Here is a 15,733-nt window from a genome sequence, read left to right as displayed (position 1 = left end):
CCCAGGCTGCACTGGAAACACCCATGGCTCAGGTCCTGCCTGGGGCTCTGGAAGTGGGATGGTAAACAGGAAAAGAAACAAACAACAAATACAACTAAACATGGTACCCGCTGGGAGTGGTCCCTAGAACACCCCCATCATCCGTGTAGACACTGAACTCCAGGCAGAATGCCTCGTGTAAAACAGACTAGCATTTGCACACAGCCTTGTCTATTTCACATCATCTCTCCATTACTTATGATACTTAATGCAATGCAAATGTTATGTAAATAGATGTTCCACTTCAGTGTTTAGGGGAAAATAACAAGGAAGAAATCTCTGTGGGTTCAATATGGCTGAAGATCTTTTTGCAGAATGTTTTAAACCCACAGTTGGTTGGATTTGTGAGTGTCAAACACATGGATAAAAACAATAAAAAGTGCAGACTGGCCGGGCAGTGGTGGCGCACGCCTTTAATCCCAGAATTTGGGAGGCAGAGGTAGGCAGATTCTTGAGTTCAAGGCCAGCCTGGTCTACAGAGTGAGTTCCAGGACAGCCAGGGCTACACAGAGAAACCCTGTCTCAGAAAACAACAACAAAAACAAAAAAGTGCAGACTGTGGTCTGTGCAGGCAAAGCAGGGACAGAGAGCTAGGAAATTAGGAGGTTCAGGGAGGTTAGGGTGAAATTGCCTTTTATGGTTTGCTGTGGACAAGAGACAGAGGAGATCTCCCAAGGATTAGAATGTGCCGGTCAAAGGCCTGGAAAGAACAGGAAGTAGGATCGGCTACCAGGATGGGTCCCAGGAAATACTGGTGTGAGTGACAGCAGCTGAACAAGCCAGAGTGGGATCAAAATCTGGGAGAGGTCTAAAGAGCAGACACAGGGCTGCAGGTCATGGAGGATTTTGTTATTACAAGGCAGTGGTTCTCAACCTGTGGGTAGAGACGCCTTTAGGGGGTTGAACAACCTTTCACAGAGTTCACATATCAGATATCCCTCATATCGGCTATTTACGTTACGATTCATAACAGTAGCAAAAATTACAGTTATGAAGTAACAATGAAGATAATTTTATGGTTGGGGGTCACTATAACATGATGTACTGTATTAAAGGGCGTGAGGCACTGTATTAAACAGCATTAGGGAGGTTGAGAATCTCTGGTCTAAGGGAAACAGGGACCCATTGGAGGGCTTTGGGGACATGACCAGCATACCTAAGTGACAATACCATATGCATCATTAGGAATAGCAGGCACAGAGACTGCTGTCACCTTCACCTAAGTGGGGCACACCAGCGACAGCAGGTGTGACAGAATGCCTGTATTTTGGAAGTAGAATGAACAGAACACAGTAAGGACGTAGATGGGTCTCTTGAGAAGGAGTGAGCCAAGGGTGACAGCTAGGTGTGTGTGGCTTTGAGACTTTAGACAAATGGAGCTTAGCCTGACCGGAACTTGGAGCCTGCAGGTCAGGAGCAGCAGTTGTTCTGGGGCCAGGTTATTCTGCATAATCTTCCACTTCCACAAGTTCCATTTCAGCTGGCCTAAGGACTACATCAGCAGTCTCCATGTAAGATGCAGTTCTCTGTTGGACTAATTACCCAAGTCATCTTCATAATCAATAAAAGCAAGTGACTTAGGGTACAACCCTATCTCTGGGGACTTATCCCAAAGCAGCACATGCAACACTTTCCTGAATAACATTGATGAAACAATGAGATGGTTGCTACAATGTGGCAGTTAGCTCCCAGAACTTCCGCAGTGAGGTCTGTGATGCTGTGAGCACTCCTGACACAGAGTGATGTAGGCTTGTGTGTTTGTTTGCACACAGTGTTTCTGGAAGGCAAGACAGCTAAAGACTAACAATGGGTACGCACTAAGGGTAAGGGGTAAACCCCTGGAAATTGGGAAATGACAGACTTTAGACAGCTGGCAACGTTTATTCAGGGATTATCTTCCAACTCCTCACTGTGCACTTCCTCTGTCCATTTTATTACTGTCCATTTGCATCCTTATGACAGAATAGGTGTCCAACCAACATTCCTAATGAAATGACAAGCTGATGGTGCACATGACAAAGAGGATTCAAAAGAGGACTTTTTGTTTTGTTATACATAAAAGACCTGTCTTATGTCTATGGGTGTTTTACTTACCCATATGTATGAGTACCACAATCATACCTTGTGCCCTTGGAGATTAGATACCCTGGAATTGGGGTTACAGGATGGTTGTTAGTTGCTATGTGGGAACCAACCCCAGCAAGTGCTCCTAACTGTGTATCCATTGTCCAGCCCCCATTTTACATTTTTGGTTCAGGTAATTAGCATTTGTTTAACATCAATTAGCTATTTAAAGGATACAGTTTGGTGTCATTTAGTACATTCACAATGTTGTGCTGCTTCCCCTTTTATCTGGCTCTGAGAGATTTTCATCATCCTCAATGGATTTCCGAATTGAAATTCCTTTTCCTCCATTCCCAGGTCAAAGTAATCTGTTTACACAAAATGCAAACAAACAAACCAAAAAAAAAACCAAAAACAAAACAGTATTTTTTCAATTTTTGTATATTTTATATAAATACAATCATACAATATTCAACATTTTGCATTTGGTTTTTTAAGAGTCAGCATCATATATTTTTGATATTTGTTCACATGGTTGTGCGAATTTCTTTTTATTAGATGAATAGTATTCCGTTGTACCGGTGTATATCACATTTTCTTTATTTGTCCGTTGAGGATATTTAGATTGTTTCTTTTATGTTTTTTCTTTTCTTTCTTTCTTTCTTTCTTTCTTTCTTTCTTTCTTTCTTTCTTTCTTTTGACTGTCGTAAACAGCGCTGCTAGGAACATTGGTGTGCAAGTACTACTTGAGCACACTTTTCGATTCTTTTGAGTATATGGTTAAGGAGTAAGTGGATCGTGTGGTGATCTATACTTAATATTTTTGGGCTCTCTAAATTGTTTTCCGGACACCTCAATAATGTTTTGTCACGGGAAAAACAAAAAAGCCGCGGGAGCAGATGGCTTTTTCCATCTTCCATGGACCATCATAGACTTTACAATTAGTACCTACAGTCAAATGACTGGAATTCTCTGGGTTGCCTGCTAATCCTCGGGGTGGGGAAACTAACTTCTGGGGGGTAGAGTGAGTTGTTGGTTCTGAAGCTGCGGGCACAGAGCAAGGCCCCATAGTGATCCACTGTCCCTACTCCCCAGCCTCCCTGTCCCCCACCCCCACAGCTGCTGCTTTGCGTCCTCAGGCAAAGTCCAAGGCAGAGGCATCCTGAGCTGCTCGTGAACTACAACTCCCGGCAGGCTTCTCCCTGGGCCGCCTCTCCTAGCCTGGTGCGCATGCTTTGGCAGACGTGGCACCGGGAACTCGGAGGCGGGGAGCGGCTGTGAAGTGGCCGTAGCTGTTGGCCGAGGTGGAGCTGGCAGGCGTGCGCGGGAGCCGGGTGCAGACGGCAGGAGGCGGCGGGGATGGCGCGGGCGTGGGGGCTGCTACTGGCGATTGGGGTGAGGCTGCGGGCCGGCGACACGTGCGTCCCGCATGGCCGTGGGAGCGCGAGGTCCGGGTTGGTTGGGGGCGTGCTCGCCGGGTGGCAGCGGGGTCTTTGGTCCTCTGCGCTCCACCGGGGCCGGGCCGGGTGAATCCCTCTCTCCGGGTTCGCGCTCCCGCACAACTTTGCGGGGACGCAGGTCTGGGATGTCCTCAGCCTAAGCAGGACTCCCGGGGCGGTGCTTGCACCTGTGTGAGTGTGGGGTGGAGGCTGCCTTCCACTTGCGCAGCAGGAACACTTGCTCGTGGGTTGGACCCCCGGAGAAAGGGCGCGTGACGGGTTGGGTGGGGTCGCCACCTCCAAGAGTTCTTCTCCCACCGTGACGCCGGCTCCAGCCCCGGCCACTTTCGAGCTGTGTGGCGCCCTGGATCTGTTAACGTGTCTGTGTTCCTTCTACGAGATGGGGATCCGTAAAGATACCCGCTAAGGAGGTTGTCAGACGGGTCGGCTGAGGAGTCGGTGGAACCAGCTCCGGAGACTGCAAAATGATACCGGAGTGATACAGAAGTGGAGGAGGGGTGAACCGGGGTGCAGACTATGTGGGGATGGGGGGACTTTACCGAACGGGCATCCCGGGAGAAGGAGAAGTGGGGACGGATTTGCCCCCGGGGCTGAGGTGTGGTTGTGGGTGTGTGACAGGATGTAGTTACCTTCTTCCACATCTCTCCCGTAGTAACTTCTCGTCTCCCTTGTGTTGGTTGTTGCCACCGCCACTATCACCAAGTTCGGAAGACTTACTGCCCCTACCACTCCACTGTTTTCCCTTTGGGTGTGGCAAGGATGCTGGGCAGATGGGGGGGAAAGGAGGGGTGATTGGATCTAAACGCTTGAACTCCGCGGTGCCCTGTCTTTTGGGGGGGGTCACCAGTTAAAGGAGTGACCTCACGAGAAGGTGTCAAAGGAAGCTCCCTGTTCCCAGTTCTGCGTCCTCCCTCTGGGAGAGATCTAGTAGGTTACAGTGAAGCTTTGTCGCTACCCTGTAAGGGGGTGCTGGTGGTGTGCCATGATGTTTGACATAAGTTTCCTGGAGCCAGTTGGTCTGACTCCCATCAGGATGTCAGTCCTTGAACTCTGAGGGAGGAGGGTTCTGCTTTCTTCCTTTTTCCCTCCCTCCAGTAAAAACAAGAGCCCAGGAGTCTGAACTTTTACTCTGTAAACATTTATCAACCACATTGTTGGCCACCGGGTTGAATTTTTGGGTGGAGAGCAAACTACACTCTGTGCCTGCCCGTCAGGTGTTGCCTTCGGCTGAACAGCAGTCAATCCTGTGAGCAAATACTGAGCGAAGGACAAGAGCTAATACCCTAACTGCTGTCAGCCTGCCCCAGGAGAGCCATACATTATCTGAGGTGGAGAGTCCCACAGGGAGAGGTCACATCTCTGAGAGGGAGAGTCCGCTAGGGGAGAGCCCCTGGGGTCTTACTGAGGTGGGTGGAGCAGAGTCCAGGAAATAAATGTATAGTGGGCATTTCAGAGATCTTCATGTACCTTCCCCTCAGGCAATGAGGAAGAACTTTGAGGTTTGCCCAAAGCACTGGCAGCTGGATGTTCCTGAGCCTAGAGTTAGCTCCGCAAATACAAGATAGAGGGATGAGATCCTGGAATCCACAGTGACTGCGGGCTGGGCCTCTGTACATTTAAAAGCTATGTGGATTTGATAAGGACTTCCTACATCCCTGGCAGTACTTTGACTTCTTTGTTCACTCTGTATTGACTGAAGGCCACTGGGCGTGGCCCCGGGTTTAACTGGGTCTGATGGCGTGGCTTTGGAATCCCAGCTACTTAGGGGGTTGAGGCAGGAGGATGGAAAGTCCTGTTTGAACTACTGCGTAAGTTTAAGGGCAGTCTGGGGGCAGAGGGCTAGCCTAGCATGTGCTAGATTCAGTTCTTAATACTGTACGAAAGAAAAAAATTCAGCATCCCCTGTATCTGTGGTCTCACTGTCAAGTTGGAAGACATCTGTGGTCAGTAAGAAGAAAGGCGGGGTCTGATGACATAGCTCGGATGGTACAGCACTTGCCTTGTCTACGTGAGGCCCTGGGTTTGGTCCCAGCACCAAGTAAATTGGGTATGGTATAAAGCCAAGCGATTGGATCAGAGAGTCAAGGGCATCCTCAGGGTTTCAGGCCAGCCACCATGACTTAAAAAAAAAAAGTGAGCATTTTACAAGGCGATATTTTGAGAGACTACATTTACTTTTATCACCAGTATAGTAATAACAGCTGTATTTCATTATTTTAATATAGTAATAATACTGTATTATTAGTTATTTTAAATCTCTGCCTAATTTATAAATTAAACTTGTTCACAGGTATATATGTATGTATGTATGTATGTATGAGAGGAAAAGCCTTTATGTTCTGTACGATCTGTAGTTTCAGGCATCCACTGGGGTTTTTGGAGCCACCCTTCCTCAAATAAGTGGAACGGGTGGAAAAGGGTTGACAGAGATGTGTGTACGGGGCTGTGTGTGTACCGCATCTATTATAAAAGCAAAAATACGGAAGTGATTTAATTAATAATTGTGGCACGGTACAATACCTTTCGGCTTCTTCCAGACTTTGGAAAGTAATGTTTCTTTGTTAGTTTGGGCATCTATAACAAATACACCGTATAGTGACAAGTTTGCTTGCCCCTGTTTCTCATGCTGGGGGACTGACGTCAGCAGGGTGCTAGCTCAGTCAGGTTTAAGGCAGATCCTCTTCCAGGCTGCCTACTGTTGATTTCATGTATCCTTGTAGGGCAGAGAGGGCTGAGCGCTTTCTCGGTCCCTTTTTAAAGCACTGACCCTATTCATGCAGATTTTACCTTGAAGCCTTGATAACCTTCCCAAGGCCCCACCTCTTCATGCCTACCACAGAGTGTGTTGGGGTGCTAGGATTTCAACATGAATTTTAGGGTACACCAACCATTATTAGGTCCAGCATCCAGTCGGTGGTTGTAAAGAAAACGCTCAATACAGTTAACGCGCACGTTATTCAGATATGCCAAGGTGTGGATGAAGACCATCTAAAGCAGGAAGATGCTCAGGTATAAAAACCAAGATTCACCACCAGACTCCAGGGTAGATGAAGTTGAGTATGAAGAACTAGCAGAACATTGAAATACTGATTGTTCTAGAAGGTAGAGAGTGGCGGGTGACTTTCGCTTACTTCGTTGCTTAGTTTTTAAAAAATATTTTCTAAGATTTCTATATAAGCTTATAATCAGAAAAAAACAAAACAAAAAAACCCAAAGGCTTTCTTGGCAGCCTTTTTCGGTCTTCTAGAAAAATCCGCAGTGGCACCTGGGACTTTAGCCCCAGAAGCACCCAGACTATAGAGAACAGGACCTTTGACCTGAGAGCCTGTTTTCCTGCTGTCTGATTGATGTTTCCTGCCAGGCCTGACCCTCCACAAGAGCCATGAATGCTTTGTTATAGTGCCTGGGCAGTCACAGGACAGAGAATTGTCTTGTCAGGGCTCAATAGCTGTCTCCATGGTCAGTGGTTCCCAAATGTCTGGCCAAGGACTCTGCTGGACTGTGGTAGAATTTTCAGTAGTGTATAGACAAATTGCAATAAACAAATAGATAAATAAATAAATAACCCAATAGTGAATGAATTTTTTTTTAAAAAATATGAATCCAAATATTTTTGAATTAAAAACTTGCCTGGAAGTCCGGCATGTGGTACACACTTTTGATTTGAGACAGTGAATCTCTGAGTTTGGGGCCAGCCTTGTCTACAGAGTGAGTTCCAGGGTAGCCAGGGCTATCTATACAAGGAAACCCTTATTCTTTTTAAAAAACTTTTTAGGAAAGAAAAACTTGCCTGGGGCTTTGGCTGTGGCTCAGTGGTAGAATACTTAGGTAGAGTTAGGAGACCCTGGGTTCACTCCCAGCGACACTCATACATTTTTTTTCATGTCTATATTTTGGATGGGATGTTTAGTGGTGTGTGTGTGTGTCTGTGTGTTTAAACTGAACTTAATAGTAGCATATTGCAATTTCATATAAAAAAGTCCATTCTTTATAAAATTTGTTTAAAAATAGACAATACATATATTTACAAATATATTTTAAAAATACAGTCCATGTGATTGTGACATCTGAGAAGTGGTCTTACTTGGCTCTCTTTATTTTGCAGGGCTGGGATTTGAACCTTGAGCCCCTCCCCTTGCATGCCAGACAAGCACCCCATTCCCTCAGTTCTCACAGGACCAAGAGAAGAGCCAGGCCTGCTGAATTATAAATTGGGTTCTTCCTATTCCTCCCTCTCCACCTTGCTTCCGGTGCCTTTGCCCTGTGGTGGCTGGAAGCTCCGAGCCCAGGGGACAGTGGGTGCAGGCTCAGAAGGCGTGTTCGTTCTGTGGCCTCTACTGCAGAGCTTTTAAGGTGTACTCAGGCAGGTTTTCGTCTCTGGCACCATTATATATTTAATAGGCTGTTGTGGGCTGGCCTGGGGACCTAATTGCCATCGATAGTGCTGCTTGCAGCCTGGAGTGCACTGTTCCCACAGAAATAAACACATTACCGAGGAAGTCTTAAAACAGCTGTTCGGGGCACAGAGGTGGAGCTATGGCTGAACTCCATATAGATGCCAAGTGCTGACAGCTGGGGATGCAGGCCAGGGGCAGGGAGTGTGGGCTGCGTGATCAGAGACAAGCTCCAGGAAAGAGTTGGTCTCACAAGGGGGTTCCGTTTCAGGCTCTGTGGCTGTTGGGATCTCTGCCGGCTGTTGTGTGGTGGACACTTAGCCTAGTCCCTGGCATACGGGTGACAGGATAGCATTTAGTGGAAAGAGTGGGTGTTGCAGACAGGGGAGGAAGCCTCCAAGATATCGAGAGGTCCGTCTGGTGGCAAGGGGGGGGGGGCAGAGTGTGGTGGTGGGGCTAAGACTGGGAAAGCAAGCCCGTCAAGAACCCCAAATGTCTGCCAAGGTCTGGGACTGGGTTCTGTAGGCCATGGGGAAACAGATGAGAGTGGTCCTTTTAATAATCCCACAGGACATGGAACACGGATTGACGGGAGAGACCGAGCCACTTTGCCCAGAACACTTCTTGTTCTCTGCCTTGTTATCTGTTAGAGTCAAGTGGGATGTGTTGGAAAGAAAGCGGGCTTTCAGCCAGCCGATGCTCCTCCGTAAGCCGCATGGCCTTGGGCTCTGCTTCACTTATTTGTAAATGGTGGTAATGATATCCATTTTCCTGGGTGGAAAGGATTAGAAACAATGCAAGAAGCAGGCAGCACCGTGCTTGGTATCAGCAGGAGCCTTGGCGTCGCAAGCTGTTGAATACTAGGCACAGGACATTGGTCATGTGCATCAGTGGGCCAGCCTGGCAGATGTGAGCAAGGGGCCATGTAATATGGGCTCCAGGTGGTGGGGTGCGGGCTGCTGGGGTTCTCCTTCAGGGCCCCTCGGGGCTAACTCTCATTCCCCTTCCCCTTCTTTTGCTGGACCTGTGTGGAGACACCTGGGGATTGCCTGGTAACATACAAAGAGGCCGAGGAGTTAAGTCGTGGTTTCCCCCCCTTCCTTCTGAATGTGATCCTCTCTCAGGGCAGAGACACACCTACCAGACCACATTAATCCCTAGAGGGTTTCACCCCGCCATTGTGGTTTTGTTCTGTGGGGTTTCTCTGTGTGGTTAGCTTTGAAACTACGTGCCGCAGGTTAGAAACAGATGTGTGGCTAGCTTATGGTCTTCTACACTGTGTAAACTGCTCTAACTTCCCACTGCTATATTTCCAGACCCAGGTGGGGACAGGAGCACCAGTGTTTTACCCACCCCGAGTGGTGGGCTGTCTGTCTGTCCCATTTTGCAGTGTGCTGTTAGTTCCAGTGACCAGAATTGTGACAACTCTTACATGTTCGTGGAGGGACTTAGAGTTAGCTCGTTGATCAGCGTGTCCCACTTCACTGTGGTGTTAGGGCCTGTGCTAGTGTGGTGAGTCAGGCTGTGACCCCAGAGAGTGTGCGGCTCAGGAGGTGAAGGTGCAGTGGCTGCACTGAACGTTTAAACAGCCGAGTTGGCCTTGTTTTTCTGGTGTGGCAGTGTCTCTTGCCCTGTAGCGTGGGAGGAGCAACCCACTAGGTACCAGCTGGCTTCCTTCTCTCCCAGGAGCTCCAGTTCGCATCCCCTTTGGCCACCCTACATCACACGCCTGTCTCCTAGCACTGCTTCCCAGCTATTAGCTGTGCCGTTGGGCACTGGGGGGCTAATGATCCTCAGATGGCATGAATGGCCTTTTTACATCTTTCTGTTCCTCAGAGTCACACAGAGACCCCAGTCGGGTATGCAGTTTTCGGCTTATTATGGCTCCCTGGAGCAGGGGTGGAGTTCCATCTCCTGTAAAGAATCCCACCATTCCTCTAGTCCTTTGATGTCTTTGTCAGCATATCTTTTAGACCTTGTTGGCAAGTGCTCCCAAGGTCCAGGTTAAGAGCAGGAAGCTGGGTTCAAATGTACAAGTGACCTAACTGGGAGGTATGCTAGCCTGGGAGCCTCCATTGTTAGGCCACGTAAGCAAGTGTTCCCAGGGGTTTCCTTTCATCGAAGGGCCCCCATCTTGCTGCATCCTGAGCAGAATACTTTATGTGCCCATTGAGGATACGGGCCAGCACTAGCATCCAAAGGGTGAAACGGGAGTTTGGCCATTCAACAGATGCTTCTTCCTCTTCTTTTTTTCCCCCAAGAATGGTTATTTCTTTGAAACCCTTTGTGAGCTGGGTCAAGTCCTGAGCCCTTTGTGTTGTAATGATAAATCAGATCAGCACCATTCTCCCTTGAGTCAAATGTGAGTGACTTCATTCAGATAGGAGCTGCTGGCAGGGGAAGCAGGCATAGCCGGTAAGAGAATGCGTAACGATCTCTCATCTGATGCCCAGAGTTGAAGCAAAGCTTTTCTGAGAACCCAAGGGCCCTGTCTCAGAACTGTGTTCCTAAAGGTCTCAGAATGCATTGATTTATAAAGGGGAGCAGTTAGAAATACAACTCATATTGAGGAAGATAGAAGTAACTTGTCGATAATGTATTTGTCGGGTTGGCAAGTTGTAAAAGATGTGGCTGGTGAGTTTGAGAATTTCTGGGCTTTTTTGTTTTGTTTTGTTTTTGTTTTTGTTTTTTTGTTTTAAAGCAGTGGTGCCCATAAACAGCAGGTGAGGATATCTGCACAGAGAGGAAAAGGCGACGTCTATTGGTAGAGCGGGCAACTGTGGTTACTGCCATCAGTGCTGTCTCCATTCATAAATTTTGCAGAAAGCATTAGAACATTTACGAGTACACTGATGTTAACAAACACAAGGCCGGAGCTTATCTCCACCCATATTCATAGACGCTCATGCCTGGTGCGGTACGCACAGTATATAATAACAACACGTGAGAAGCAGGGTTAGGAGGTTTATGAATTCCAGGCCAGCCCACGCCACATAGTGAAACACTGCTCCAAAATGCCAGAGGCTGGTGATATAGCTCAGTGGTAGAGAGCTTACACACAGGTAGACCACATAAACAAAGCCCTGGGTTCAATCCTCTGGGCCACACATAAGGTCGGACTCCTAGATACAGGTGCCTAGAAAAAGATCCAAGGTTTGGAAATAAAAGGTGACTTGTAAACTTTATGAAGTTTTTAAAGGTTTCTTTATTTTCATTGTATCATGGGTGGGTGTTTTGCCTGCGTATGTCTGAGCACCCTGTGCAAAGCCGGAAGAGGGCATTGGATCCTTGGAGCTCTAGCCACAGGCAGATGGGAGCTGCTATGTGGGTGCTGGGAATTGAACCTTTGGACGAGCAACAAAGCTCTTAACCATTAAACCCCCAGTTGGTAAGCTTATGTCATAGTTAGCACTGTGTAAGGCATTCACCTGAAGGCCATCTCTTGCACTGGGGAGAGAGCTGGGCTTATTCTTCAAGGTCCCTGTTTGGACTTAGGGAGGCTGCAAATGATCTGTATGTGGCCAGGAAGAGAAACCCACTTGTTCTTGGTATGTAATTTGGTCCTAACTATGTAACTTTCTAGCCACCTTTTTTTTTTTCTTTTTTAAAAGATTTATTTATTATATGCAAGTACACTGTAGCTGTCTTCAGACACACCAGAAGAGGGCATCAGATCTTATTACGGATGGTTGTGAGCCACCATGTGGTTGCTGGGATTTGAACTCAGGACCTCCAGAAGAACAGTCAGTGCTCTTAATCATTGAGCCATCTCTCCAGCCCTAACAGCCTCTTTTTAAGAAAGTAGTTTTGAGCTTTTCTCTTCATATCCTCTTTTAACCTAGCTTTGTTATTTTAGTGCATCTTTTATTGAGTTAAGTAAAACTTCAACAATATGCTCAATATTGATTTGTATGGGAATTAGGTTTTGAAACGATTAGCTAATCCCTGTGCCCACAGCTAGAACTGCTGACTGAGCAGATGTGATGACTAATCTGAGCTGTCAACTTGACACACTTGGAAAGAAGGAACCTCAGTTGAAGAGTTGCCTTCATCATACTGGCCTGTGAGTATGTCTGTAGGGGTACTTCCTCAATTGCTAATTGACTGAGAAAGATTCAGCCCACTGTGGGCGGTACCATCCCTACGCAGATGGGTCTGGACTGTATAAGAAAAGGTAGCTGAGTGTGAGCCTGGGAGCAAACCTCTTCTAGTTTTTGCTTTTAAAGTTCCTGCCCTGCTTGAGTTCCTGTCCAGACTTCCCTCAGTAAGGAACTGTGAACTGAAAAATGTGTAGGTTTGAAGTATAAACCCTTTTCTCCCCAGGTTGTTTCTGGTCAAACAAACCAGGACAGCAGGATATATAAGTGTGGTGTCCAGAACAGAGACGTAGGCTGGGGACGTTCGTTTAGGAGTGCTCTTCTGCATGCAGGGAGGGATCCCCTGTGGAAAGCATATGGTGGACTACAGAGGGTGACTGAGCAAGCCCAGAGGAAGCTCAGCATGTGTTGAGAGAGGAAAGTGGCTGGAGAGTTAGAGGGGAGACCAAAGGATCACAGAGGCTTAAGAGGTTGGGTACAGTGAGAACTGATACCCGTAGGGTTTGTGGGGTAGGGGACATTGTTGAGCCAGATTTCAGAGGGATGAGGACAACACAGGGACGCAATGGGAAGTTCTGACTGTGGGTGGGGAGGAGAGACATGGGGGTCCAGAGAGAGGGGCTTTAAAAGATTCGCTGCTGACAACCTCTCTAGGCAGGCTGTAGCTAAAACCCACTTTAAGAGAAAATGCTGATTTCCCTAGCAAAGCTTTGATCAATAAACTTGAGTTATCTTAAAAAATAATAATAATGATAAAGAATATGTGAGGCTGAAGAGATGGCTCAGGGGTTAAGAGCACTGGCTGCTCTTCCAGAGGTCCTGGGCTCAATTCCCAGCCATCTACATGGCAGCTCATGACTCTCTCCTGTAACTCCAGTTCCAGAGGCTCCAATACCCTCACATGTACATTCAGGCAAGACACCAATGTTCACAAAATTAAAAAAAATTTTTTTAAAAAAATTAAAAAAAAATGAATATGTACATAAAAACCTGACTTCTGGACTATCCAGACCTGTGGAGCGACTCTCATTAAGAGTAAGGCCCAGAAATCTCTATTCACAGATGTACTTAACAGTTGTAGTACTGCTGTGCAAAGTAGCTCATGCCTTTAATCCTAGCTGGCAGGAGGCCCCTGACAAGAGGCAGGCAGATCTCTGTGTGTGTTTGAGGTCAACCTGGTCTACATAGGGAGTTTCAGGCCAGCGGGGACTGTATAGTGAAACCTTGTCTCAAAAATGGAGGGGTGGGGTGGGGTAATGGCTACAGACATTTGTGGTGCTTTAGTCTTCTGGCTGTAACAAAACACATGAGTCAGTTAACTTAAGAAGAGGAAAGGTTTATTTTGACTCAGGGTTTCCCAAGGTTTGAGTGTATGATCTCTGGGTTCTGTTGCTTGGGCACTGTCTGCCACAGGGATAGCCTGTGGGACAGGCTCATATACCTTGTGGCGGCTGTGGAGCAGAGACAAGAAGGAGCCTGAGTCCCAGTATTCTCTGACCTTACTGCAGTTGGGAACCAAGCTGTGTATACTTGGGCCTTTGGGTAACATTCCAAATCCAAACTATAGCAGGGAGCATTAATTTGTGTGGCAGACAGTCATTTGGCAGGCAAGGTTACTGCTCTCCCCTGACTCGTGCGGCTTGCATGCGATGCTGCCGCCCCTGTCTTGCGCTGTATCACCAGTGTCCTGCTGTTTCGCTTGGCCCGAGCACATGAATTTTCTGCCTCCCTGTGTTAGGGCTTCTGGGTGAATGGCAGCCATGCAGGTTAACAGAGGAAGATGGATCAGCCACCACGGTGCTTTGTAGTTGGTCACACTCGGTGGCTGGAAGGGAAAAGTGAACCCACTGGCCTCATGGCTTTTCTTCTTAGCGCTATAGGGAATGGGAGAGAAGTGCCAGAGATGTCTCTGTTGGTGTCCCATGGCCGGGTGTAGAGAAGAATACAAGATCCGTGTTCACACACTGGGCAGGCTCTGCATCTGCACTCTTACACTTAGGCGGAGGTGAGTCCTTTAAACTGCTTTGAACCTCAGTTTTCATGTACCTAATGTGGGGGTGGCTCCACGTCCCACAGCAGTGGTTTATAGCAAGAACACATACACATCCTTTTGGGGTCAGGGGAGGTACTGGAGCCCAGGGCCTCACCCTTGCTAGACCTAGACTGCACTGTCACTCAGCTCTGAATCCCACGCTGCGTCCTACACGCGCGGCAGATAGAACCGCTTTTTTAAATGCTTAGTTTTGCTGGTACCCAGAGGTTTCTGATCCATGTCATTTGAAAAAAGATGCAGGTGTCGTCCCCTGGATTGATTTTTTATGACTGCTTCTGAGTGGGGACCAGAAGGCTGCAAACATGGATTCAGACTCATCGTTGGAGGACAGACTGTGTTAATGTGTTGAAAGCATGGCTGTATACTGTGGGTCAGGAGCACTTGAGTTGTTTCTTTTTTTTTCTTATCAATTAGAGAAGCTTTGCGGTATGATTGGGTTTCCAGAGTGGGAATTTATCTCCTCCTCCTCCTCCCCCTCCTCCTCGCCTGCTTCTCCTCCCTCTGCTCCTCCTCCCACTGCTCTCTAATTCTGTGTTTCTACCAGTTCATCCTTGTTAGCAGGCCTGGCACACCGGGCTGGCAGTCACCCAAAGCCCTCCTGGCCCTAGAAGAGGTTTTCCAAAACATTAAAAGCCTCAGGGACTAACGTCTTGGTTAAATGCACTGCAGTTGCAATTTCAGGATAAGCAAACTTGTTTTATAGGCTCCTGGATCAATTGTCCTGCCCCTGACTTGTCCCTTGTTGACAGCCACATTTGTGCTGTGCGGAATACGGGGAGAAACTGTTCCGTGCAGTCCTTAGTATAAGGAGTGACTTCTTAAAGGAAGCAAAACACAGGCTAAGAATTCTTTAGCAGAAATGCTGGGATCAGAAGTACTTTAGACTTCTGATTCATTTTGAATGTTTGTGTATACATAATGAGATCTTGGTGATGGGTTCTGTGTCTGAAGATCATTTCCCTTTCAAATGCATCTTGAACATTTCTCCTGAAGGTAATTTTGTGGAATACTTTTTTATCATATCTGCATTTGGACCGGGATTCGCATGTAGTCATCACATGTAGTCAGGTGTGGGATTGTTCACTTACCATGTTGCCATCTGAAGGTTTTGTGTATGGACCCAAGCACGGTGGCACACATCAGTAATCCCAGCCATTCACTCCCTGTTGAACAATGTGGCTACCTTTGTGTTTATAGAACAGGGAGTGACTGCCTTGTGCCTCTTCTTTGCTCCACCCTAGGTGCTGGAGTCCTTCAGACTTGGGTCTGAATTAGGGATCTTTTTTGTAACCCGAGCAAGTGCTGTAGCTGAAATGCTGAGTATCTCCTAAGCAAGTGCTGTAGCTGAAATGCTGAGTATCTCCTAAGCAAGTGCTGTAGCTGAAATGCTGAGTACCTCCTAAGCTAGTGCTGTAGCTGAAATGCTAAGTACCTCCTAAGCAAGTGCTGTAGCTGAAATGCTGAATACCTCTTAAAGGCCCATGTGAGCTGGGCGTAGTGGTACACGCCTTTAATCCCAGCACTCGGGAGGCAGAGGCAGACGGATTTCTGAGTTCGAGGCCAGCCTGGTCTACAAAGTGAGTTCCAGGACAGCCAGGGCTATACAGAGAAACCCTGTCTCAAAAA

At 47.4% G+C, this 15,733-nt stretch overlaps 1 protein-coding gene across 1 annotated transcript in view; it reads left to right on the top strand.

Moving 5' to 3' along the window:
- The first annotated feature begins 3,349 nt into the window (after positions 1 to 3,349).
- Pdia5 (protein disulfide isomerase family A member 5) overlaps positions 3,350 to 15,733 on the top strand; it is an 84,662-nt gene continuing 72,278 nt past the window's right edge. The window contains exon 1 of the mRNA XM_021209641.2: positions 3,350 to 3,498. Coding sequence (XP_021065300.1) covers positions 3,463 to 3,498 — 36 coding nt within the window. The 5' untranslated portion in view covers positions 3,350 to 3,462. The remainder of the gene's footprint in view (positions 3,499 to 15,733) is intronic.

Source organism: Mus pahari, chromosome 12 (assembly GCF_900095145.1).
Source record: "Mus pahari chromosome 12, PAHARI_EIJ_v1.1, whole genome shotgun sequence".
Taxonomy (NCBI): domain Eukaryota; kingdom Metazoa; phylum Chordata; class Mammalia; order Rodentia; family Muridae; genus Mus; species Mus pahari.
Note: the sequence above shows the minus strand (reverse complement) of the source record. Positions and strands in the feature narration are given on the sequence as shown.